General features: G+C 41.2%; 3 protein-coding genes and 1 long non-coding RNA gene across 6 annotated transcripts; 3 read left to right on the top strand and 1 right to left on the bottom strand.

Annotated features, from left to right (window-relative positions):
* Window positions 1–6,635: 6,635 nt before the first annotated feature.
* LOC115666744 (uncharacterized) lies at window positions 6,636–10,402 on the top strand. Of its 3 annotated transcripts, none has more exons than XR_008817979.1 (7): window positions 6,636–7,658; window positions 8,547–8,726; window positions 8,971–9,027; window positions 9,108–9,178; window positions 9,265–9,369; window positions 9,453–9,512; window positions 9,811–10,402. XR_008817979.1 is itself a non-coding variant. In XM_056318021.1 (7 exons), exons 2-7 carry the CDS (start codon window positions 8,650–8,652, stop codon window positions 9,985–9,987), a joined length of 459 nt encoding a protein of 152 aa, XP_056173996.1. In that variant the 5' UTR covers window positions 6,636–7,658; window positions 8,547–8,649; the 3' UTR covers window positions 9,988–10,402. The 3 variants fall into 3 exon arrangements, 2 of the variants coding, with proteins under 2 accessions (XP_056173996.1, XP_056173995.1); XM_056318021.1 differs by having other exon boundaries at window positions 9,353–9,369; XM_056318020.1 differs by having other exon boundaries at window positions 9,326–9,369.
* A 1,972-nt stretch (window positions 10,403–12,374) lies between these two features.
* LOC115666745 (ankyrin repeat-containing protein BDA1-like) lies at window positions 12,375–15,149 on the top strand. The gene is made up of 2 exons (XM_056317660.1): window positions 12,375–13,060; window positions 14,117–15,149. The coding sequence occupies exons 1-2, from the start codon at window positions 12,485–12,487 to the stop codon at window positions 14,948–14,950; spliced, it is 1,410 nt and encodes a 469-aa protein (XP_056173635.1). The 5' UTR covers window positions 12,375–12,484; the 3' UTR covers window positions 14,951–15,149.
* Window positions 15,150–15,641: 492 nt separating this feature from the next.
* LOC130139863 (uncharacterized) lies at window positions 15,642–16,355 on the bottom strand. Its single transcript, XR_008817912.1, has 2 exons — window positions 16,068–16,355; window positions 15,642–15,944 (listed from the first exon to the last, which is right to left on the bottom strand). It is a non-coding gene; the product is annotated as an uncharacterized LOC130139863 (long non-coding RNA).
* A 3,216-nt stretch (window positions 16,356–19,571) lies between these two features.
* LOC115662936 (ankyrin repeat-containing protein BDA1-like) lies at window positions 19,572–21,508 on the top strand. The gene is made up of 2 exons (XM_056317659.1): window positions 19,572–20,171; window positions 20,466–21,508. Exons 1-2 carry the CDS (start codon window positions 19,593–19,595, stop codon window positions 21,312–21,314), a joined length of 1,428 nt encoding a protein of 475 aa, XP_056173634.1. The 5' UTR covers window positions 19,572–19,592; the 3' UTR covers window positions 21,315–21,508.
* Window positions 21,509–24,376: the final 2,868 nt, after the last annotated feature.

The following is a 24,376-nucleotide window of genomic DNA, read 5'->3' as shown; positions in this document are numbered from 1 at the left end:
AAGGTTTATGACTATATTGACAAATTATCAAAATGTTTAGGACTAAATTGAAGTTTAAGATTGAATTGGCCGCCGTACAATAGGTTTATAACTTTTTAGACAATTAATCCTAGCTCCCTGCGGTACATGATTGAGAGATGAGTTAGCTGCTGAACCTAGACCCAATCCAACTTGAGGAATTTTTTTTAGCATCCTTAACAATAGAATTAGGAGCTTTTGTTTGATATTATTATGGTTGTGTTAGAATTATGTTTAAAAGTGCCAAAACTTCTGTGTTTGGTAATATATGTTTTCAAACGGCAAAATCTCAAAATTTGATAGGATGAACGAGAATCTTTAGTTGGTTATTATACTCTCACACTCTACATGGCTGTTAGATTTTTGATGCGTATCGCTAGAAGTTAGCCTCCTCCCCCCCTTTCTTTCTCTTTTTGGTGGCATTGTGGTGGCAGCGATGGGGGAGAGAGAGAGAGAGAGAAGGTTGACATGTGTCAACCCTTGGAGCGTGCCACAGGTGATGCATTTAAGCAACGAGGGATTCATGTCTAGATAAGATCGCCTTCTAAAAATTGTTATAAGTTTCTTCAACTGTGGGGAGTTCAATAACGTTCATATTAATAAATGCATTTGATGTAGGAAAGTTGTAGTAATATGTTTAATCAGTTCTAGTTATTTAGTAAAAAATGGATAATTTGAAAAATATTTTCCTAAAAATGATTATTTATATCGCTTACAAAAATGAATGAACAAAAAATATTTTCCTTATTCATGAAAATATTTAGAAATAAATTTTTGTCTATAATCAAAATATTTTTCATTGGCTAATTATTTCAAACGATACAATCAATCAATTTTAGGAAAATATTTTTCAAATTATTCATTTTTCGCGAAATAAATAGAGCATTATTATGAGCATATAGTTAGGATACTACTTCTAATTTATTTGAAACCGATGGACCCTACCATAGATAGTCTAAACTTATACACATATTTCATACCATTTATAGGTACCACTCATCGAAAAGTTTATCCATGAACGTGGAAGGCATCAGTGCACTTCACACACATATATTTCGCTGGTCTTATGGCTATTCGAAATATACAACATAATCTATATCAATATGTTATTCAAGATCAATCATAAAACTTAAAATGAATTTGTTCACGGATGAGAACATACTTTGTCCACGAAATAGTTAGTATATTAAATGACTTTTAAGAATAGGATGGAAATCCTCTAAATTTAATGATTAACTTTACCCGATATATTTACCCCGTCGGACCAAAACACCCTTGACTTTAAGCAAATCATCCCACAGATCCAAAAAAGCATAAAATACATTCCTCGACTCTCCTCTAGTGACCATTGCACCATCCATCTCGCCATCACAACCGACATCACACCGCCTCTCTCTGCCTCGTCGTAGTAGCACTACACAAACGTGCCCTGTTGCTCATCGAATTCTCTCTCTTTCCCTAGTCCTTCGGTGAACCATGCTTAGGGCTTGCATACTCAACGCTCAAAAGCACCACCTCTATAGTCGCAGCCGACATTGTGAAACGGTGGCCCAAGCCAGGGCTGCCCAGTCGAGGAAACCCAAATCTCAGGTGTACGGCCTCCTTCACGACCCAATTTGGCCATTTAGAGAGAGAGAGAGAGAGAGAGAGAGAGAGAGAGAGAGAGAGAGAGAGAGAGAGAGAGAGAGAGAGAGAGAGAGAGAGAGAGAGAGAGAGAGAGAGAGAGAGACTTGGTCTGGTAACGGCGGCCCAAGGGTCACCGGGCTTGTGTGATGGGATGGGGGCAAGAAGAACTGTTAGACAAACTCTCAAGGGATAAGTTTGCCATAATTTGAGATGTAAGTTTACCCCATAAATTTTGAGGTTCCAATCCTTTAGAATACGTTATATTTGCTTGCCATCATCTCTAGACTAGACATAAAGTCATCCATATACTACATATATGCATCATGTAAATCATATGATCGAAAATTACTTTTCTCACCGCCATCTTAAGACCACAATTGCAATAATCTCTTGACAACATCCACGGCAGAATCACATATATACATCATGTAAAACTGATGCTTCTACTTGAGTTTTAAAATCCTTAACTCAACAAACCAATGTTCTTTAAGAGACTTTCTCCTAATAATCATTTATATTCAGTTGGTTTCTTCTTAATCAGAAGCTAATTTTTTTTATATGAAAAAATTTAGGAGGAGGGGCGGTTATCCCATGCCTAGGCTAGGGCATATCACACGCCTAAAATGTCTTATAATGGATTTACAGATCGCCTACCAAAGGGGACTGTCGACGTGGTAATTGGTCATTCCAAAAAAATGAATTCGAACCCGGGCATAATGTGTGGAGAGTTATCTTACCAGTTGAGCCTAGCGGTGAGCAGGATGGACCGCCCAAATCGGGACTGGACTGGATCAACCGGTTTGGTCCGGTTCTCGAGGATATTGGTCCGGTTCCCGGTTCCTAAAAGTGGAACCGGTTTCCGGGCGGTTCGGTTCCCAGTTCTAGGGTGAGAACCAAACCGGACCGGACCGATAAATATATATATTTTTCTAATTTTTTCATATGAAAAATATTTAATATTGATCCCATTGGAACCGATTGTTCAATTTTTTCATATATTATAAATATTTTTCTAATTTTTTCCATGGCCTTATGGGATCAAATCAGAATTATAAAGGAAAGAGCGGAACAATCAGTTCCCGGTTCACAAATAATATTTAATATTTGTCTCATTGGAATCGGACCACCCAGGGTCTCAAGAGCCCCCGGCTAAAACCGGTCCTCCCGGTCCGGTTCCCGATTCTTGAGTTGGATCGGACCGGACCGGAAACCACTTTCCCCTAGTTGAGCTAACCCACATTGGCCAGAAACTAAAATTAACAAGGCTTGTGACAAATCTAATTATGTAGAATACTTTCACCATGCACGTGCTTTCCGTTGTGTCCTATGAAGCTGCTAAAAAATTATATTGTCAATATAATAAAATATAATAAAATATATAAGGAAACATCTAATTAGAGTACAAAATCTGAATGATATTCTTAATTATTTTAGTCAATTCAAAAACGCAGAAGAACAAGAAGTAGAATTTGAGTGAACAATGCATAAGCTTCTAAATTCATACAAGCTCAAGCAGGAGATCGCTCACGTGGAAAGTTTGTTGGCACACATTTATCAAATTGTCTCTCCATTTCAACCATTCTCAAATAAATAAGGGGAAAATTTGTCCAAAAAGTCATAATCATATTCTACTGAGGCCAATTCAATTATAAACATTTTAATTGTGTCAATTTAGTCCTAAACGTTTCCGTAATTTGCCAATTTAGTCCTAAACATTTTGACAAATTGTCAACGTAGTTCTTCCGGCCAAATGTCCAAATAATAGGTTTATGACTAAATTGAAAAATTATCAAAATGTTTAGGAGTAAATTGACAAATCATCAAAAGGTTTAGACTAAATGACACAAGTGAAAGGTTTAGGACTGCATTGGCTGCTGTACAATAGGTCTAAAACTTTTTGAACAATTATCCCAAATAAAATGTTTACAACCCACATCGACAATATTTAAATATGCAATATTGGCCAATGTTGATCAAAGACCTTAGCAAGAACGGCACGAAGCTGATGATGATAAGCCACCGGGGCAACCAGGGAGCGACAGCGAAGACAGCTAAGCCATATGTGATGGCCATCAACACGGTGGCCAGCAAGACCTCAAGAAAGAACGGCATGCCCCAGGTGAGACGGATGATAAGGTTGATGGAGAATGAGAGCGTGAGCGTGTTGCAAACCAGGAACGCATATAATGGTGTCATCTGGAAGGCGTAGATGGCCTGGCTGGGGACGCGGCCAACGGAGCTTTCTTGCCAGAGGCCGATGTGGGGGCTGACCCCAGCCTGGAAGGTGACGGTTGCGATGAGGGTGGCAATGATGACGAGGAAGCTTTGGCGAGTCGTGCTTAAACAGCCCCTTCATATATTCCCTCATGGAGAATTCCTTTCTGTTCTCTGGAGAGTTGGCCATGGTTGGTGGGGGGAGGGGGGTTCGAAGTGAGGACTGGAGGACTTGTTATAGTTCAAGTTTTATACTTTCCTTTGGGGGGGACGTATTAAAATTACTCCTAGAACAAAAAAGAAGGTGAATTGTGATGATGTTTTCTAGGATGTTTATTTTAAGTGAATAATGGAGGACCTGTTATAGTTCAAGTTTGTACTTTCCTTGTCATGGGGTCGCTATATGAGAAGTGATTGCCGGGACAATAGCAAGGTTCTGGAAAATGTTTGGTCGCGGTACGACATGCATGCTTTACTGTAATTGGAGGGTTTGTGCTAGCCAAGTATATTTAAGAAATTCAACCACGTTCAACACATTTTAGCTTCTGTTCTGGCTTTTTTCTTTTTCTTTTTCTTTTTGTTAATTTGATGAGGACTTTTTGGAGGTGAAGAGTCCAATTTTTTTTCGCTCCCTGTTGTAGATGATTGAGAGATGAGTCAGCTGCTGAACTTAAGCCATTCCGAATTGAGGATTTTTACCTTCTAGCTTCCTATCCTTGAAAATAGAGATGATGAGAGGGTTCGTTTGATATAGTTATATTGTGTAGAGGAGGTAAATGGGTCAAGAACCCATTTATTAACCCATATATAATGACTGTGGGTTATTAATAGGTTGGCTTTAGTTCAAGAGTAGACTTAAATGGGTCATTAATGGGTAGGCCTATTAACTTAATAGGTATTAAATGGGTCACAAATGAGTTACCCAACAAGCTTAAGTGAATAATAAACATGTTATTGTCTTCTTCTTTTTACTGATTTTTTAATTTTAATTTTTTTTTAAAAAAATTATATTATTTTTCCTTTTCTTCTTCTTTTTCTTTTTCGTTTTCTTTCTTCTTCCTTCACCGGTGGCTGGCCACGGTGACGGCCGGCCACCAGTGGAGAAGAAGAAAAAACAAAAAAAGAAAAGGAGAAAGGAAAAGAAAATAGAAAAGGAAAAAGGAAAAGAAAATAATTAAAATATTATTTTTTAAAAGTAAAAAATATTTACAAAAAAACATTATCATTTTTCGACAATATTTTCTAAAAATGTCATATTTTTCACGAAACAAACATAGCTTCAATTTTTTTAAAAAAATATATAAAAATTGTTCACTATATTTGTATTGCATTAAAATGTTTTAGCAATGCAATTTTTTAAAATAATTATTAGAAATAAGCTTTCCTAGATTTAGTTAAATAAGTCAGGTCGGGTATGGGTCGAGAAATTTGTCTTGCGATAAATGGGTCATGAACGAGTTAAATGGATCAAATGCTTAGAATTAGAAACATCATAGTGAAGAAACAAAGAAAAAAGACACGTGAATTTTTACGTGAAAACCCCTTTAGAATTAGAAAGAGGAAAAATCATTGTGTCGCATTAGGCAATCTCTTCATCATCAGTGCAAGTATTAAGTTACTATTATAAGACACTACAAAAAAATAAGGATTTAGCCATGGAAAATTTGCGACGAAAAATTATTCGTCGCTAATTTACGACGGAATTAGAGACGAAATTTCAAATAAACAATATATAAAATAAAAAAAATTTGCAACGACATTTTACATAAACAATTTAGAAAATAAAAAAAAATTGCGTCGCTAATTAGCGACGACATTTTACATAAACAATTTAGAAAATAAAAAAATTTTGTGACGAACGTAATTCGTCGCTAATTAGTGACGACATTTTACAAAAACAATTTAGAAAATTAAAAAAAAATTGCGATGAACGTAATTCGTCGCTAATTAGCGACAACATTTTACATAAACAATTTAGGAAAATAAAAAAATTTTGCGACGAAAATAATTCGTCACTAATTAGCGACGGATTTTTTCCGTCGCTAATTAGCAACAGATTTAGAGACGACATTTTACATAAAAAATTTCGAAAAATAAAATTTTTTTGCGACAAATGTAATTCGTCGCCAATTAGTGACGGATTTAGAGACAACATTTTACATAAACAATTTCAAAAAATAAAAAAATTTGCGACGAACGTAATTCGTCGCTAATTAGCGATGGATTTAGAGACGACATTTTACATAAACAATTTCGAAAAATAAAAAAAAAATTGCGACGAACGTAATTCGTCGCTACGCTAATTAACGATGAATTTTTTTCCATCTCTGATTTAGCGATGACATTTTACATAAACAATTTAGAAAAATAAAAAAAATTGCGACGAACGTAATTCTAGCGACGAATTTAGCGACGACCTTTCACATAAAAAATTTTGAAAATAAAAAAATTTGCGACGAACGTGATTCGTCGCTAAATCCCGCGATGGATTTAGCGACGACATTTTATATAAACAATTTAGAAAAATAAAAAAATTTTGCGCCAAACGTAATTCAGCGATGAATTTTTTTTATCGCTAACTAGCAACGAATTTAACAACGATCTTTCACATAAAAATTTTTGAAAATAAAAAAATTTACGCCGAACGTGATTTGTCGCTAATTAGCGACGGATTATTTTGTTCGTCGCTAATTTTGCGTTGCCCGCCCTCACCCCCACTTTCTCTCTCTCTCTCTCTGCTGATTCCTCCACCACCCTGTGGACTCTCCTTCTCTCTCTCCCTCCCCGGAAACAATGGCGTCTTAGCTCTCTCCTTCTCTCTCTACAGTCCAACAACTCTCTCTCTCTCTCTCTTTCCTTGTGTAAGGGGCTCTCGACTCCCACTTGGGTTCTTCTTGAAACGCCGCATCGTCCTCGCGTTCGAAGCGCTTTGGCTTCCGTGCAGCATTTGCCGGGGGGTGGCGGCATGGTGGACTCGGGGCTCTCTGGTTCGAACGAAACCAGCTACAGCAGCGGCGTGTGCTCCACGCCGACCGGCACGGAGGCTCCCTCCTCATACGCGACGCCGCTGGAAACGGAGGCCCTGAGGAGGCTCTCCGATAGCCTTGAATCGATCTTCGAGCGCCCGCGCGCCGGCGCCGGCTCGTCCTTCTCCGACTCCGCGATCGTCGCCGGCGACGGCAGCGAGGTCCCCGTCCACCGGTGCGTCCTCGCCGCGCGGAGCCCGTTCTTCGGGGCCGCGTTCGCGGGGAGCGAGAGCGGGGCGAGGCTCGAATTGGCGGAGGTGTTCCGCGTGAGTTCTTCCTTTTTTTTTTCTGGGGAAAAGGGAGAAAATGGAGAGGAGCACGCCGGTGAGGAAGCCTCACACTTCGACTTCAGATCTGCTCACGTGGTCGGAGACTCCATCTCCCCACGATTCGGTCGCGACCGGTTCGGCTTCCTCTCGCTCCATTTCTCGCTCTCACCAGGTGCGGCGTTCGCTCGGTCAAGACTGGCCGGAAGCAGGGGAGCGGCTCCTTCGCCTTCCTGGAGGTGAACGACGGCTCGTGCCCGATGAACCTCCAGGCTATCGTCGACTCGGCCGTGGCCGATCTCGGCCTGCTCGTGCCGACCGGCACGTGCGTGGCCCTCGAGGGCGTGCTCAAGGTCCCCCCGAGGGGACGAAGCAGAAGATTGAGCTCCGGGTCGAGGAGGTCGTCCACGTCGTCCCCGTCGACCCGGCCAAGTACCCGCTGCCGAAGACTAAGCTCACGCTCGAGTTCTTGAGGGACGTCGTGCATCTGAGGCCGAAGACCAACACGGTACGTGTGTGGACATGCGTGTGTTCTTCAATTTGCTTCTTAAATTCATGTGCTCTGTGCCGCTGCTCGTGAAAATATGTGAAAATTCTGGTTAAGAGTTCATGATTGCTGCTTAAGGGGTGTGGAGTTTTGACAAGCAGGAGCGAGGTGAAGCCTTACGTATGCGACGACTTCAATTTGCTCTTTGTTCTAATGTAGTAAGAATGTGTTTTTGATGCCCATTTAGGCGAATATCTGTCAAAGGTTGATTTTTTGCCGGTTGGTTTCATAGCTTCTTTACCCATCTGGAAGGAATGGGGAGAAAATCATCCAAATCTTGTATCAATCTGGTAACCAGAGTAGTTTCCTTGATAAAAAAAAGTGGTTTTGCAGAATCTGAGTGATTGTTAGGATTTGATAGGCAAAATGCATGTTGACATCCACTTTAAAGATGTAAACAAATTGAGTCTATTGGTTGTTGTCTGCTCATGAAGGAGTCTTGTATTAACTCATTGACAATCCGTGAGAAATTATACAAAAATGGGAAAGGAATTTCAACTGTTATGTTTCCCTCATGTCATTGCCGATCTTTTTCTGCTTTATTTTTTTCATGTAAAGTACTGATGATTTCCTGCTCATAGAATGAGTTTAATTTGCAAATGACATGGGAGGTTCATTTGATGTGTGACCAATCTCTCATTTGCACTCTTTCGTGAGACATATCTATTTGTTAATTTTCATTTGAACTCAATTTGAGACTGAAGTGGTAAATTCCTTCTGCCTGCTTGTTAAACTGTTCTTTTTGTTTTTTTCCCCTTTGGCACTCTGCCATTAGTTTCATTTCTAACTTCTACTGAATTTCTTACTCTTGTCAAACTGATGGCTCCATCATGGTTGCTAATTTTGTAGGTGTTGTGAGAAGAGAGTAAGTGCTGTTGCAGTAAGCAATGATGGCCTATTTGTGTGTTTTGCTGATAAATTTGAGTTGTTTGCGTTGTGAGTTTAAAGGAGGATGCTGAAAATCAGGCTTTGCCTGATAAAAAAGCAGCACCAATGCTGGCTCACTATTGCAGCATCATCACTAGCTTGGTAAGTTGGTTTTTTTTTCAAGGTGTCCCTTTTATCCCCTTCTCTGTGTCCAACATACCCAGCTAAAGTTTAAACTGTTGTTAATTTTTTGAAAGAGAACTCAAATGTTAAATTCTTTTATTGATTTTGGTAATGCTTAAATATTTGCTAATTTTTGGCGTGACTATCCATACTTGATGTCATGATGACCTGTATGCTTTTAAATGCTTCGTCGTTGTGTTATTAAGTGAAGGATCTGTTGCAGGAATTTTCTCCAGATGGATGGTTCATCGTCAGTGCTGATCGGGATTATAAAATTCGTGTAAGGCTATTTACTTATCTATCAGTTAAACTTCTAGGTTGTTCTTATACCAATCTTGTATCATTTTGTAATTGCAACAGGTTACTGTGGTTCCCAAGAATCCATTGGATGGGGCTCACGAGATACAAACTTTTTGCTTGGGTCATTCTGAGTAAGTGTCTATGCGTTGAAGTTCGAGGCCAGGTGTTTTTAATAGAAATTTTGAAAAGACTTTGGCTTTTTATGTGCCCTTGACAGGACTAAACATCGAATCATGTATGCTGTTTAGAAGATTTTATTGACTTCATTTGTTCCCCAGATTATCCACATGGGATTCTTGTTTCAGGAAGTGGTGATTCCACTGTGAGTGAACGCAGCTGAGAAGTTTCCCCGGTTTACATGGAGTCTAGTTTTGCATAAGTACTCAGTGCATCTTTCCTTTGTAGGTTCGCCTTTGGGATGTGACATTGGGTTCTCTCTTGGATACTTGTGAAATTGGAGCTAAGGTATTGGTTCCTCACTTCTTTGAATGTTAAGATGGTATCACTGACTTGAATGCGTCTAAGATTTTTGTCAGACTTATAATGCTTCAAAGATTCTATGTAGTACCTACTTCCACAGAACTGTATTCAGGTTAACTTATGTCTCAGTTATATCAGTAAATGTGCTTGCACTTTCACAATAGAGCAAAAAGACTAAGAATGCTTAGGTGTGGTTCAAACTAGCTGCTGTTTCTTTCATTATAATTTTGTTCTGTTTGGTTCTTCACCCAGTTTGACAGAAGGATTTACTTTCTTCCTGAAGGCAGAACTTTCAGCTACTGATAGAATAGAAGAAGAGCCCTGTCATGCTGTCACTGATCTTTGCACTTGTCCAAATGGTACATCCATAGCATTGGCAGTTCAGAGGCAAGTTCCAGAATACTCTCAACTCTTTAGGCTTGAACCTGGAAGATTTCCTGATTCATTTTCTTGGTTCTGATGCTTCATGTGTGGTTTTTGTAGCTTGAAAGGTGTAATGCTTTTGAACTGTGATCTTTCTGCTAAAACTCTTTCTATAGCTAAGGTAAGCATATCCCTAGTACTCTCCCTGTTTTGTATTTTCGAATAGCCTGCAAATACATGCAATGCATAGGTCAATTTTCTTGCGACATGTCTATGCATTAAGGGATCGATCTGGGGAAAGAAAAATTCTAATTAGGCTCATTCCCTCAATCCATTGTAGCCAGACCTTTGAATAGATGACCGTCTGACAATGTTTATATGAATTATTCAATCTCGTATCGAAGTTTAAGGTGGCTCGCACATATTTTGTTATTACGAGTAGGTTGTAGATTGTAATCTATTGTTGCTACTTCTGGACCCTTTTTTAATATATTTTTTAATTTTTTTTTGCCGGCGAGGTGGCTGGGCGAGGGCGGAGCTCGCTCAGCCATGGTGAGGGCGGAGCTCGCCATGGCTTGGCGAGCTCCCCTCGCTGCCGCTGGGCGAGCTCGCCTAGCCCCCTCGCCGGCGAGCCCTCCCCTAGCCGGTCCGATCAGGGGGGAAAAAAAATTAAAATATATATTAAAATATTGCCACGTGGATGCCGATCGGCGCCATGTCAGCCGGCGCCAGCCAGCCGGTGCCACGTCAACCGGCGCCGGCCGGCCGGCGCCACGTCAGCACCGGCCGGCCAAAAGGACTGAATTGGCTGGATTGCAAAATGTTTAGAACTGAATTAGCTAAAAAAAAAGGTTTAGGACTGAATTAGCACAACTGCAAAAGGTTTAGGACTTTTTTGATAATTTTCCCCTTCAATTTTAACAAAAGCGTAACATCTCTACTACAAATAACGTAGACGAATATCATTTAAATCATTAATTGTGTGGATGCTACCGTGGATTTTATACGATCAGACGGCCTAAATGGGCTTGCTGTACCAGGTATACAGTGACTCTTCAATCATTGAAGAAGTCGTATGGCTATTACATTATAGTCATGACCCTAGGATGACGTCAATTGCTTCCATGTCATTATCATATGACTTCTTCAAACGTGGAGTAGTTACGACTACGATGTAATAGTTATAGTCTACAAAGACCATGACATTGACTTCCATCGACAGAAGGGAGAGATACTCTGCCCTCTCAAGACAAAACAAAACGATATAAAAAAGTACTTTCACTAACATACGATAAAATAACTACTAAAGTATCTATAATGTATTTTTCCTCATTATGCTAAGAAAAAGAATGGGAAATTTCTTCTACCGAATTTTCTATCGTGTAGCCGGTGACAGGGAGTGGCGCGGATGGCTAAGGAAGCGGAGCAGGAGGCCCGGAGGTGTTTTCTTTTTGAACAACAAATGCCCCTGTCCATGGCGCGAATAATGGCACGTGGCACGCACGCGATCGTTATCCGGCGAAGACCTGTGTCACCGGTGAGATTGGGAGGGTTCAATTGAGACGAAATCACCAATTACAAAGCTTACTTCGAGGCAAACACCGATCTTGGAGGTGCTTTGAGAAAAATGCCCCTCTTAAGGAGGGTTTTCGAGATTTTCTCGCTTTTTAATTTCTGATGTATTTAAAAAGCCATTTTATGACCAGAAAACAAACCTTTGGCCGCAAACAAATGTTGCATGAATCCAATGCTAGTTTTCCTTTAATACGTAGTCCTACTCTGTGCTTCATATTGTCAGTATTTTTATTTTGACATGTAAAGATATGTGGGGATCCTCGGCAAATGGAACAACAATGGGCCAAGATCAAAAGAATTTTATTGAATAGTTAGGTTATCACAAGCTATGTAGCACCGACATGTTGGCCCAAAAGAATTTTATTGAATAGTTGAGTTGTCACAAGCTATGTAGCATAGACATCGACATGCGGTCACACAGGTGTCGGATTTCCGACACACGGCTAACGTGCTGGACACGCCTCCAACACATGAGTCCGGAATCTCCCAGGGTCAATTTTATAAATTTTCAAAATATTAAGGGTCAAAATGTAAATTTATAAAAAAAATAAAAAAAGAGAAAAGTAAAGGTGGAAGAAAAAGAGCTAAAACACGCTAGGTCTTTATTTTCTCTGTATTCTCAAATTCTCTTCTTTTTTCTTTCCGTTGACCACCGGTCCATCGCGAGGCTCTCTTCGCGCCGGTTGCCACTGCAGCCAGGTACACCTCTCTCTGTTTTTGCCGAGTGCCTCGGTCATGGACTCTGGTTTTTTTATTGTTTGTCTTGGAGTCGGATTTGATGGTGTAATGGTAGCTCAATGAGGGAAGAAGTCGTGGTGGGTGGGTGGGTGGGAAGAAGGAAGAAGTTGTGATGAGTGGGAAGAAGTAAGAAGTTGGTGTGGGTTGGTGGTGGTGGTGGTGGCGGCGGTGCAAGAGGGAAGAAGTCGTGTGGAAACTCTATAAAATGGATCGATAATTTAACATAATTTCAAGTCCAAAGGTGTCCCAAGAAGAGAAAGACCATTACTAGATCCGATCAAATGGAGCGAAGGTTGCTAGAAGCAGCTCAAAAGGGCAATATCGAAGAGCTGAATGACTTGATCAGAAGCAATAGGCTCATCCTCGAGGGGATAGCTCTCGAAGGAGCCGGTCACACGCCGCTGCACGTCGCTTGTCTGGCCGGCCATTTGGATTTCGTCCGAGAGCTCCTGAAGTTGATGCCGAGGTTCGCCGAAAAAGTGAACGCGGATGGCTTCAGTCCGTTGCATATCGCGGCAGCTCGAGGTGATGTTGAGATCGCGAGGGAGCTCTTGACAGTGGGTCGACACCTGTGCTCTGTGAAGGGACGGGAGAGAAGAATCCCTCTGCATTATGCCGTCGTGAACGGGGAGCTCCATGTCATGAAGTTACTGCTCTCCGCTTCGCCCGAATCCATCGAAGAGACAACCGCCCGAGAGGAGACCGCGCTTCACCTCGCCGTGAAGAACAACCGGTTTGACGCGGTCGTTGTGTTGGTGGAGCATCTGAAGCAGAACAAGAAGGAGCAGGTGATCAATTGGAAGGAACACAAAGGCAACACGGCCTTGCATCTCGCTGCCGCCGGGAAAAATTTCGAGGCAAGTCCCGCCGTTGCCTTATTTTGTGGCACTTTTCTTTGTCCCTAGAGTACGCAAAATTCTTCCAAGCAAAGGAATTTATTTGATCATCACGGGAATACAGGATGGTCTCGTCTATGCAAAAAAAATAAATAAAAATTAATAGTATTTTAAACTCCATTCGTCTTACGGAAAACAAATTCCAAAAAAAGGTTTTTCGGATTTTTCGGCGTTCGTTTCACGGATAATAAATTAGTCATGGAAAACATTTTTCGCCGATGACAAAAACACCTTCAAAAGTGAGAAAAATGTTTTCCTCTTTCATGTTTTCTTTCTCCTTGCTTTTTTTCACAAAACACATTTTACTTTTACTTTTATTTTTCTTTTATATTTTTTTTAAATAAATTCAAATTTTAATCTTTTCTTCTTCTTTTTTCCTCTGCCGGCGACCAGCCACGAGCGAGGCTCAGCCTTGCTCGTCGGCCTCGAGCGAGGCCTCGTCGGATCTGGCGAGGCAAGGCGAGGCTGAGCTCGAGGCTGACGAGCTTGAGCGTCGCCTCGCTAGATCTGGTGAGGCTCGACCTTGCTCGAGGTCGATGAGGCCGAGCTCGAGGCCAGGATAGCGAGGCTCGAGCTCGGCCTCATGCCAGGCTAGCAAGCTCGAGCGTTGCCTCGCCGACCTCGAGTGAGGCTGGTGAGGCTAGCCTATGGCCGGTGGCCGGTCGTCGCCGTGGTCGGTGATAGGCAGAGGAAGAAATAAAAGAATAAAAAAGAAAAGAAAACAAATATAAAAAATTCAAAAATAAAAAATAATTAAAAATTCAATTTTAAAAAAATAAAAAAAATTATTAAAAGGAGTGTAGGGAGCAAAATTAAATCAGATTTTCCATATCGAACAATGAAAAATATTATCCAATTCATTTTCAGGTCTCCGCTGAACATCGAAAAATATTATTATTTTTCTGAAAAATAACTTTCTGAAAAATATTTTTCACAAACGTCGTATTTTCCGTAAAACTAAGGTCGCTTAGCTTCTAAAAATCAATGAGAATAACAAAGATGGGAAAAGAGTTGCAGGTGGTTGACTGCATGCTTCGTGGGCTTGCTCTGGAGTACGAGGTCGTGGAAGTGAACGCCTCGAACGAGAGTGGCTCGACGCCTCTAGATGTCTCAGCTCTCTCGCAAAGGGGAGCAGGAGATAGAGAGATCAGAGATATTCTCGCACGAGCTGGAGCCAAGCACGGAAGAGGAAGATCAAACTCGCCCGCTTCCAGACCAGTCTCGGCCGCGGACGACGATGACATCGAGGGAGCTAACAGTCAACAATCAGATAGGGAACCAGTCACAAATGCTCCTCCATCATCATCACATTTGCAATTGAAAGATTTGAACAAAGATAGAGAGTCCTTGGGCGACATACGCAACGCCCTGCTGGTTGTCGCCGCGCTCATCGCAAGCACTACCTATCAATCCGTGCTTCAGCCTCCAAGCATCATGAAAGTTGACAATGCCGAAGGAACTACTCCCGTGTCATATGGGAGTCCAGCTAATTGGGTCCTGGTGTACAGCCTCTTCGTGGGCGGCAACACATTAGGGTTCTTGGTGTCGGTCCAGATGCTCATTTGCCTCACCAAAGATCTCCCCGTCAAGCTGCCGCTTATGCTATCCCTGATCGCAATGGTTCTAACTTACTTTTCCTTCACGCTATCCCTGCTGGTCCAGTTAAATGGTGGCCTGGAACACTTTAGTTTGCTGCTCCTGACGCCGCTCGTGATATCAGTTTTTCTTCTACTGATACAGAAGTGGTTGGCGGTAGCGATAGATCCTCTGTTGGGACTGCTTTTTCGATTTAACCTCCTAGGTGGTATGTACAGTCTAAAAAGGAGTAAGGAACAAAATCGTGGTTGTTAATGATGGTATTTCTCTTTCCTTGTGGTTGACTGGCTGAGCTAAGACATGCAAGCCTTTAGCAGTATAGTATTGGAGTTTGTTCGATGAGGTCAGATATTAGATTGATGTCCTTGATTCTCTGCAGTTGAGTGTGTGATGTCTGCAAGTAATACGCACCGTATCATATTTCCCTAATAAAATTTGTCCCGAGTTTTTATCACGTTTGTAACTTCGCAGATAGCGGTCGAGATTTTGAGATGGGGTTGCGTGGGTTCTGTTCTAAGTGCTCATATGGTCTTTGCTGCTTCAGATGGATTGGCCGTGAAGAGAACATCTTTGTGAGGTTGAGAATGAATTTCTCTGTTAGAGCAGGTGGAAGAATCAATGGAGGTCGAGCAAGGAAATAGATGAAAGAACATAAGGGAGGTTGCAATTAAGGAAGAAGAAGAAAAAGAACACAAGGAGATAGAATAGAAAGAATAAGGTTTTTCTTTTTAAAATATCTAATTGAGCTGAAATTCCACTTATGGGTCGAGTTGGCTTTTTATGATATCCAACCCGATCCAAAATATTGAATACATGTGCTTGGCCCGACCCGAGACAAGACCCGAACAAAGATATAGTCGCACGATCGAGTCGGGCCGGGTCGGTTCGGATCGGTTTCGGGTTTCAAATTTCGGTGGATGCGAAGTAAATTATCCTAGTTCTATCTAAAAAAAATGCTTAAACGGGTAATCGCCTCGTGTTTCTACCTCACAAAATATACAAAATACCGCCCGGTCCTAAATTTGATTTTCTCTGTCAAAGCAATTCTAACTTCAAATTAAAATATTACTTCACAGGGGGGACATAGGATAGCCACCGTAGCCCGTCCCTGCTCCCTTGCCCTGCGGTCGCTCTCCTGCACCGCGGCGCTGCCGGGGCCGGTCACGTCGACGGCCTTGGTGAGGTTGCCATCAGACTCAATCTGGAACTCGACGGTCTTGCCGTCGGCAAGCCTGCGGAAGCCCTCGGACTGGATGGAGGAAAACGAAAACAATCCCATGAAAGAGAGAACAAGAACGTCGTACACGAAACCAGGAATCGAATCCCGGAGCAGAGCAGCATCGTTAAAGCAGAAAATCGAAACCGCACGTACCGCCAAAATCGCCGGCTGGATAATGCCCCGTCGTGACCGAAACCGCAAGACGATTTTAGAGCGAGAAAAGAGAGATCTGTAGAGAGAGAGAGGTTGAAGCTTGTCGGGCGCCTCCTGTTTTATCTGTTGCCTTTGATTGGTGACTGGCAAGAGAGGGAGGGAAACGAACGAAGCTCCAGAGAGAGGGGGGGGACCATCGACGGCCCGAGGCGGAAGTAGGTCGATCGGACGGTCGAGAGTGTGACTGCGCCGTGCAAGCGAGAGGAGGAAAGGAATCACTCTCGCCGATTGAAGAAGAAGGCGCACCGCATTCGTGAGGTTGAGGGTAGGGTTAACTATTGTTTCTGTGAAATTATCTCATGAATTTTTTTTCTCACGAAAAGATGGTGCTTAGTTATGAACTCTATCAAAACCATAGAGAAAGGTACGTTCATAGGTGCCATTCATTCCAGAACTTTAGGAGTGCAAAATTAATTTTCCCTAGAAATGAACTACTAAAGTCCCTATAAAATATATCTTTTCATCCTACTAATTAAAAAAATGAGAAATTTCTTCTATTGAATTATCTATTACTGGAATGTGATAAGATTAGGATTGGCAATTTTATATGATCAATGAAACGAAGGGACGAAAAGATATATATGGTGTTCCATCACCAATTTGATGTGATGAGAAGAAAATTTTTATGAAGGGCAATAATTCTACCTAGGTAATACTTAAGAATTCGGAGTTTGAAATTATTGTGAAAGCCTAACGTCGTTTTTTTCTTGAGTTCTATATATATTCCACTTTCTTTGTTTACCTATTTTCAACTCTTTGGTATCTCTTCTTCATCCAATTTCTATGCGTGAGGAGTTTTAAAGTTATCTTATACGATCTACCACTAGGATGTTTTTTCAATTGGTCGAATACCACTAAGGTGTTTGACCTAGCGATAAAGAGGTCAGTTGTCTTTCCCTAAATTACGATTTCGACTCAGATCGTGAGCAAATCTTTGAACTGCTCGTGGTACTTAATTGCAATATATCTTGTGTGGAGAAATTTTCTAATTGTTAGCGTCTCAATGGTTTTTAGGTCACAGACAAGGTAGAATAATTATAGCTCAATATGAACATTAAATAAGAAGTGTGATATTAGTGACGACCACAGAAGGTGGTAGTTCGAAAAATTCATATTATAATTACATAGAGGCAATTGACGACATCCTAGGGTCATCACCACGAGGCACTAAAGACTAGGACATTGACTTTATTTCTATTGAAAGAAGTTAGGCTCTATTTATTTCACTAAAAATGAATGATTTTTAAAAGATGAGTGCTTGAATCGCTTACAAAAATAAATAAACGAAAAATATTTTCATCAATTACGAAAATAATTAGAGATAAATTGTTGACGAAAGTGAAAATATTTTCTATTGATTAATTATTTCAAGTGATACGAATGATCATTTTTTGAAAAATATTATCCAAATTATTCATTTTTCGCAAAACAAACGGACCCTTACTTGAAGAAAAAAGACATTGCTAAGGCTTAATTTCAAATGCTATGGAGTAGTAAATTTTGCAAGCTTTGCAACAGATTTTCGGACTTGGCTAGGACCAAAACGAATGGCGCCGCCCCCCCCGGTCTAGTTTGGTTCGAGCCGAAATGTTTTGTTACAGTCTGGGCTAGCCTAGAGTGAGCAGGCCTGATAGTTCGCGCCAGGCTTCAATCTTAACAAAAGCGTAACCTGCGTACGTTTCTATTATAGATAATGTCGACTAATATCATCTAAATCATTAATTGTGTGAGTGCAACCATGGATTCCATGTGATCAGCGGCCTAAAGAGGCTTGCTGTACAAGGTCTGCAGTCAGTCTGCAGATGATCTAAACCTTTCTGAGATGTTGAGGTTTTCATTGTAGTCCGTGACGTTAACAAAATAAAAATGAGGATTACACAAAACACACACGCGTACATATGAAATCTAAATTGGTTAAATTGGATGCGTATAGGATTACACAAAACAAGATATTCGCCCAGAATCTCAATGAGAAAAAAAGACAGAAATATAATCCATAAGAAAAACAAGGATCAAAAGTTGACCCTCCTGGTCAACCCGTGATAAATATGAACGGGCCTGGAAAAGTCCAGGGGCAACATAATGATAAAAAGGGGCACAAGACCCTAAAGACGTGATAATATTCCAATTTGGCTAACGGGAACATAAAAACGATGGCCCCATATAAAAATGACATGCAATCTAAATCAAACGATATAGACATCGACATGAATACAAACACGCCCTATTGCTACCCTAAATAATGTAAAGCAAAGAATTAGGGATGATTGCCCTCATCGGCCCTAAGTCCAGAAAAAAAAAAGTTAAGAAAAAAATTATTAAAATATTTAAATATATTATTAAAAAATATCTACATTTGCCCTAGTAGTGTCACGTGGATGCTAGTACATTAGCGATTTTTAGCCAAAATTGATCAGAGGGACTCAATTGACAAAATACAAGAAGGTTTAAGATTTAATTGACATAATTAAAAAGTTAATAATTGAATTGGCACGTTATAAATTGAGGACTGTTTTTGATAATTTTTTCCTCATGATTATGACATGGGGTCCCAAAGCAGTTCAATAATTTGTATGCAGTGACTCCTCAATCTGGTGCTTCCGACAAGATGGAACTTCATAAATCAAGTCATAGGATAATGGGCATGGAGGCAAGTGACGGCATCCTAGGTTCATAACTATGACGTAATAGTTTTAGTCTACAATGACCACGGCATTGATCGACTTCGCTTCCATAGGTGCCGTTCTTTCCAGAACTCGGGGACAATAAAATTACCCTTCATTAACAATGAACTACTAAAGTCCCTATAACGTAGATTCCCTCATTTTACTAATTAGAAAAAATGAGAAATTTCTTCTACCGAATTTTCTATTATGTAGCCGGTGACGGGGAGTGGCGCGAACGGCTGAGGAAACGGAGTGGGAGGCCCGGAGGGGTTTTCTTTTCAGACGAAAATGCCCCTGTCCATGGCATGAATAATGGCATGTGACACGCCCGCGGCCGCCGTCCGGCGAAGATCTATGTCGCTGGTGAGAAATGGGGGGAAGGGGGGAGGGTTGTTCAATTGAGACGAAATCACCAATTATAGATAAGCTTACTTTGAGGTAAATGCCGATCTTGGAGGTGCTTTGAGAAAAATGCCCCCGCTTGAGGAGGGTTTTCGAGATTTTCCTGCTTTCTAGGTGTATTTAAAAAGCCCTTTTACGGCAAGAAAAAATGACCTTTGGCCACAAACCAATGTCGCACGAATCCAATGCTGGTTTTCCTTTAATACGTAGTCCTACTGGTTGGATCTGTGCTTTCATATTGTCAGTATTTTATTGAATAGTTTGGGTCATCATAAGTGGTTATGTGCATGGAACTTTCCCGTTGCTAGTCTTATTTCCACATTCACCAATGAGCTTCTAGATACTCGGAAAATGGAGCGAAGGATGTTAGAGAGAGACCATTTTTAGTTGCGATCAAATGGAGCGAAGGATGTTAGAAGCAGCTCAAAAGGGCAATGTCGATGAGCTGAACGACTTGATTGGAAGCAATGGGCTCATCATCCTCGAGGAGATGGCTCTCAAAGGAGCAGGTCACACACTGCTGCATGTCGCTTGTGTGGCCGGCCATTCGGATTTCGTCCGAGAGCTCCTGAAGTTGATGCCGAAGTTCGCGGAGAAAGTGAACGCGGATGGTTTCAGTCCATTGCACATCGCAGCAGCTCGAGGCGACGTTGAGATCACGCAGGAGCTCTTGACAGTGGGTCGACACCTGTGCTCTGTGAAGGGATGGGAGAGAAGAATCCCTTTGCATTGTGCTGTCGTAAACGGGGAGCTCAATGTCATGAAGGTACTGCTATCCACTTCACCTGAGTCTGTCGAAGAGACAACCGCCCGAGAGGAGACCGCGCTTCACCTTGCCGTGAAGAACAACCGGTTTGATGCTGTCGTTGTGTTGGTGGAGCATCTGAAGCAGCACAAGAAGGAGCAGGTGATCAATTGGAAGGATAACAAAGGCAATACCGTCTTGCATCTCGCTACGGCTCTAAAAAATTTCGAGGCAAGTCAGGTCGTTCCCTTTTTTAATCGCACTTTTCTTTGCACATTATTTCAGTGGGGGTGCTAATTTGGTATCCCCACAATATGCTAAAATCTTCTATGCAAAGGAATTTATTTGATCATCACGCGAATATAGGATGTCTCGTTCTATGCAAAAAAAATTTCTGTAGTATCTCAATATCTGAGATTATTGAATCGGGTCTGTTTTGATCATCACTGGAATAAAGGTTGTCTCGTCTATGCCTACAGTTTTTCCGTATTATCTTAATGTCCGGAAAATGGAAAAGAATTGCAGGTGGTTAACTTCCTGCTTTGTGGGCATGCTGTGGAGTCCGAGGTTGTGGAGGTGAACGCCTTGAACGACAGTGGGTCAACGCCTCTAGATGTCTCAACTCTGTCTCAAAGGGGAGCAGGAGATAGAGAGATCAGAGAAATTCTCGCACGAGCTGGAGCCATACACCGAAGAGGAAGATCAAACTCGCCCGCTTCAAGACCAGTCTCGGTGGACGAAAAGGATATCGAGGGAGCTAACAGTCAACAATCAGATGGGGAGCCAGTCACAAATTCGAACAAAGATGGAGAGTCATGGGGCGACATACGCAATGCCCTGCTGGTCGTCGCCGCGCTCATTGCCAGCGCGACCTACCAATATGTGCTTCAGCCTCCAAGCATTATAGAACGTGACAAGGCCGACAAAAATTCCGCGGATTCCATGAACAATACTTCCGGGATATCCTTGAACAATACTTCCAGTGAATCGGGGAACAAGGACACTGTAACTTATGGCGCGGGCCTGGTGTACATCCTTTTCCTGGGCGGCAACTCATTCGGATTCTTGGTGTCGGTCCAGATGATCATTTGCCTCACCAAAGATCTCCCCTTCAAGAAGCCGCTTATGCTATCCCTGACCGCAATGGTTCTAACTTACTTTTGCTTCACGTTATCCTTGCTGATCACGTCATCGCATGGTGGGGCAAACGCAACTCTGCTGCACGTGACGCCGCTTATGATATCAGTATTTCTTCTACTGATACAGAGGTGGTTGGCGAAAGTTATAGCTTTTTTCTTGAAACAGCTTTATGTCCTCGATATCATGGGCGATCTGTACAGTCGTAAGGTTGAGGACCAAAGTCGTGGTTGTTAATGAATGATGGTATTTCTCTTTCCTAGAGGTTGAGCTAAGACATGCAAGCCTTTAGCAGTATAGTATTGGAGTGTGTTCGACGAGGTCAGACATTAGACTGATGTCCTTGATTCTCTGCAGTTGATTGTGAGATGTCTGCAAGTATTTCGCTGGATCATATTTCCCTAATAAAATGTGTCCCGAGTTTATATCGCGTTTGTATCTTCACGGACAGCGGTCGAGATTTTGAGATGTGGTTGCGCGAGTTCTGTTCTAAGTACTCGTTTGGTCTTTGCTTCTTCAGATGGATTGGCCGTGAAGAGAACATCTTTGTGAAGTTGAGAATGAATTTCTCTATTAGAGCAGGTGGAAGAATCAATGGAGGTCGAGCAACGAAATAGAAAAAAAGAACATAATGGAGGTCGCAAAAAAGGAAGAAGAAGAAAAAGAACATAAGGACATAGAAAGAATGAGGTTTTTCTTTAAAAGATATCTGATTGAGTTGAAATTCCACGTCATCAATGACGCGTGTAGGAAGAGAAAGATGTGCATATTGAATTGACACATTGACCTTTAACGGCAACATTGGATGGAGAGTTAACTTGGGGCGGCTAGTCTATAAAAAGTGAAAGTTAGTGATTTTTTATTCGATTAAAAAAGTTCTAGGCAGAATTAGGATCGGATCGAAAGTTGGTGCTTTTTAAGTGAATTGGGCATTAAAATAGGTAGACTAATAAACTAATAAACAAAACCACTCAATAACTCCACAAGCTTTTCCTACCTCAGAGGAGATAGATACAATGTCCCTATAATACAAAATAAAATGAGTCTCGCATCACGATAGCACGTGAACTTATCTCATGAATTTTTTTTCTCACAAAAAGATGGTGCTAAGTTATGAACTCCATCATTTAGCAAAAAAAAAAAAAAAGTTATGAACTCCATCGACCATACAGAAAGGTACTTTCATAGGTGCCGTTCATTCCAGAACTTTAGGAGTACAAAATTAATTTTCCCTAAAAATGAACTACTAAAGTCCCTATAGTATATATCTCCTCGTCCTACTAATTAAAAAATGAAAAATTTCTTCTATTGAATTATCTATTACTAGAATGTGATAAGATTAGGATTGGCAATTTATATAATCAATGAAACGAAAGGACGAAAAGACATATATGGTGTCCCATCACCTATTTGGAGTTTGAAATTATCGTTAAAGCCTATTGCCGTTTTACTCCCTGTGTTCCACATACATTTCACTTTCTTTATTTTCCTAATCTCAACTCTTTGCTATCTCTTCTTCATCCAATTTCCATCCGCGAGGAGTTGTTTCAAAGTTATCTTACACGTTCTACCACTTAGGTGTTTGGCCTAGTGATAAAGAGGCTAGTTGCCTTTCCCTAAATCACGAGTTCAACTCAGATCGCGAACAAATCTTTGAACGGCTCGTTGTGCCTAATTACAACACATCTTGTGTTGAGAGGCTGTTCAACTGCTCGCATCTTGGTGGGGTTCAGGTCACGGATAGGGCAGAATACTTTTCGCTAAATACAAACATAAGATAAGAAGTGTGAGATTAGTGACGGCCACATACGGTGATCATCTGAATAAGTCATATTATAGTTACATAGAGGCAATTGACGACATCCTAAGGACATCACCATGAGGCACTAAAGACCAGGGCAATGATTTTATTCCCACCGAAAAGAGTTAATTAAAGAAAAAAGACATTGCCTTCATAATATATGAGGCTAGCCAATGAATAAACACAAGTGTATGCTATAAAAAAAAATGGTCCAGTTCCCTTAAAAAGCATGAACTCTAAATGGGATCTCCATTTTGGTCCGAACTCTTTGTTTCTAAAAAAAATCATCAACTCTCATCCCGTACTCAAATCTTACGTCCCTTGAGCTTTCATCCAATATTTCCATTAAAGGTCCGCATGTCAATTTCACATGTACATGTCTCTCTTCCTCCATGTGTCATTGGGGATATGAAATTTCAGCTCAATTCGATATTTCTTTGATAGAAAAAAAAACCTTATTTTTTTCTATTTCCTTGTCTTCCTTTTCCTCTTCGACGTTCCTTGCAACCTTATTTAACATGATATCAAAACCAAGTTTTGCCCCAATTTATTTCGTACGTGCGGCCCCCCTTAATCAAATTCTACATGCCATTCCTAATCTGGCATGCATGTGAGAAGCTAAAGTTTAATTGACTCATTTCACATCTTGGTTCAAGATTACAATATTCTTCGTAAATCTCTCTCCATTTTTCCTAGATTATAATTGTGGGTAGCCGGCCATCGAAAGATTTTCTTTTTTTATAAAAAGAAAAAAGGGATCCTCATTTTGGTCAACCGGCCGTGGAAGATAATTAAATTAAAAAAACGTTTTTTTATTATTTATTTATACAGGGTGTTAAAGTATCCTACAACATATACAACATATGTTTACGAGATTTATATTCTCCGTAATTACATGTAATCTGCCTCCATGCATCGGCTTAAGCTTTTTGGTTGAATTTTCTAACACGATATCGAAGCATATGAATCATCATGGTAAATGATTGATCATGTACGTCGTTTTGCGCAAACCTAGATTGCGTACAGACTTTCTCGGCCATAGCTTCGCTGACGCTCACCCATTGCCACTGAGACCTTCGATGCCGTGCCACGACCTTTGACAACCCCTTCGCGATGGTTGGCAATAGTCAAAATAATCTCCGACGAGCTCAATCGAGACCCTAATTTTCTATTCCAGTTTTTTAAGCTTCAAGAAGCCATTTTTATCGGCCACTTTCTTCGCTCAGCCATCCTCGAAGCTTTATAAACCCATTCTGCTCCTAGACGAAGATGAAACAAGCCCAAGCTTTCCCTAGAACCACCGTTGCTGAGAAGGCGCAAATCATTTCCTTCACTCTGTGCCCTGTGATCAATCACCATTAATGAAGGTTGCCACCTGCGATTGAGGCGCGTGACCTCACATTTGGGGTCATGCGACTCAACTCGGAGGTCGCGCGTCTCAACTCCGGGTCGCACAACCCTGATTTGAGCTCGAGCACCTCCGTTAATAGAGGTTGCA

This window comes from Syzygium oleosum, unplaced genomic scaffold, assembly GCF_021117445.2.
Source record: "Syzygium oleosum isolate NSW1041296 unplaced genomic scaffold, Sole_v2.1 Sole_v2.14, whole genome shotgun sequence".
Classification (NCBI taxonomy): domain Eukaryota; kingdom Viridiplantae; phylum Streptophyta; class Magnoliopsida; order Myrtales; family Myrtaceae; genus Syzygium; species Syzygium oleosum.
This window is presented reverse-complemented; position numbering and strand designations above follow the sequence as displayed.

What these genes read in the sequence shown, in the direction of transcription:
- LOC115666744 (XM_056318020.1), top strand. Translation starts at nt 8,650, where the DNA reads ATGCTGAAAATCAGGCTTTGCCTGATAAAAAAGCAGCACCAATGCTGG. An exon ending in GCAGCATCATCACTAGCTTG is followed by an intron (nt 8,727 to 8,970) that starts GTAAGTTGGTTT and finishes GATCTGTTGCAG; the next exon opens with GAATTTTCTCCAGATGGATG. An exon ending in ATCGGGATTATAAAATTCGT is followed by an intron (nt 9,028 to 9,107) that starts GTAAGGCTATTT and finishes TAATTGCAACAG; the next exon opens with GTTACTGTGGTTCCCAAGAA.
- LOC115666745 (XM_056317660.1), top strand. Translation starts at nt 12,485, where the DNA reads ATGGAGCGAAGGTTGCTAGAAGCAGCTCAAAAGGGCAATATCGAAGAG. An exon ending in CCGCCGGGAAAAATTTCGAG is followed by an intron (nt 13,061 to 14,116) that starts GCAAGTCCCGCC and finishes AAAGAGTTGCAG; the next exon opens with GTGGTTGACTGCATGCTTCG.
- LOC115662936 (XM_056317659.1), top strand. Translation starts at nt 19,593, where the DNA reads ATGGAGCGAAGGATGTTAGAAGCAGCTCAAAAGGGCAATGTCGATGAG. An exon ending in CGGCTCTAAAAAATTTCGAG is followed by an intron (nt 20,172 to 20,465) that starts GCAAGTCAGGTC and finishes AAAGAATTGCAG; the next exon opens with GTGGTTAACTTCCTGCTTTG.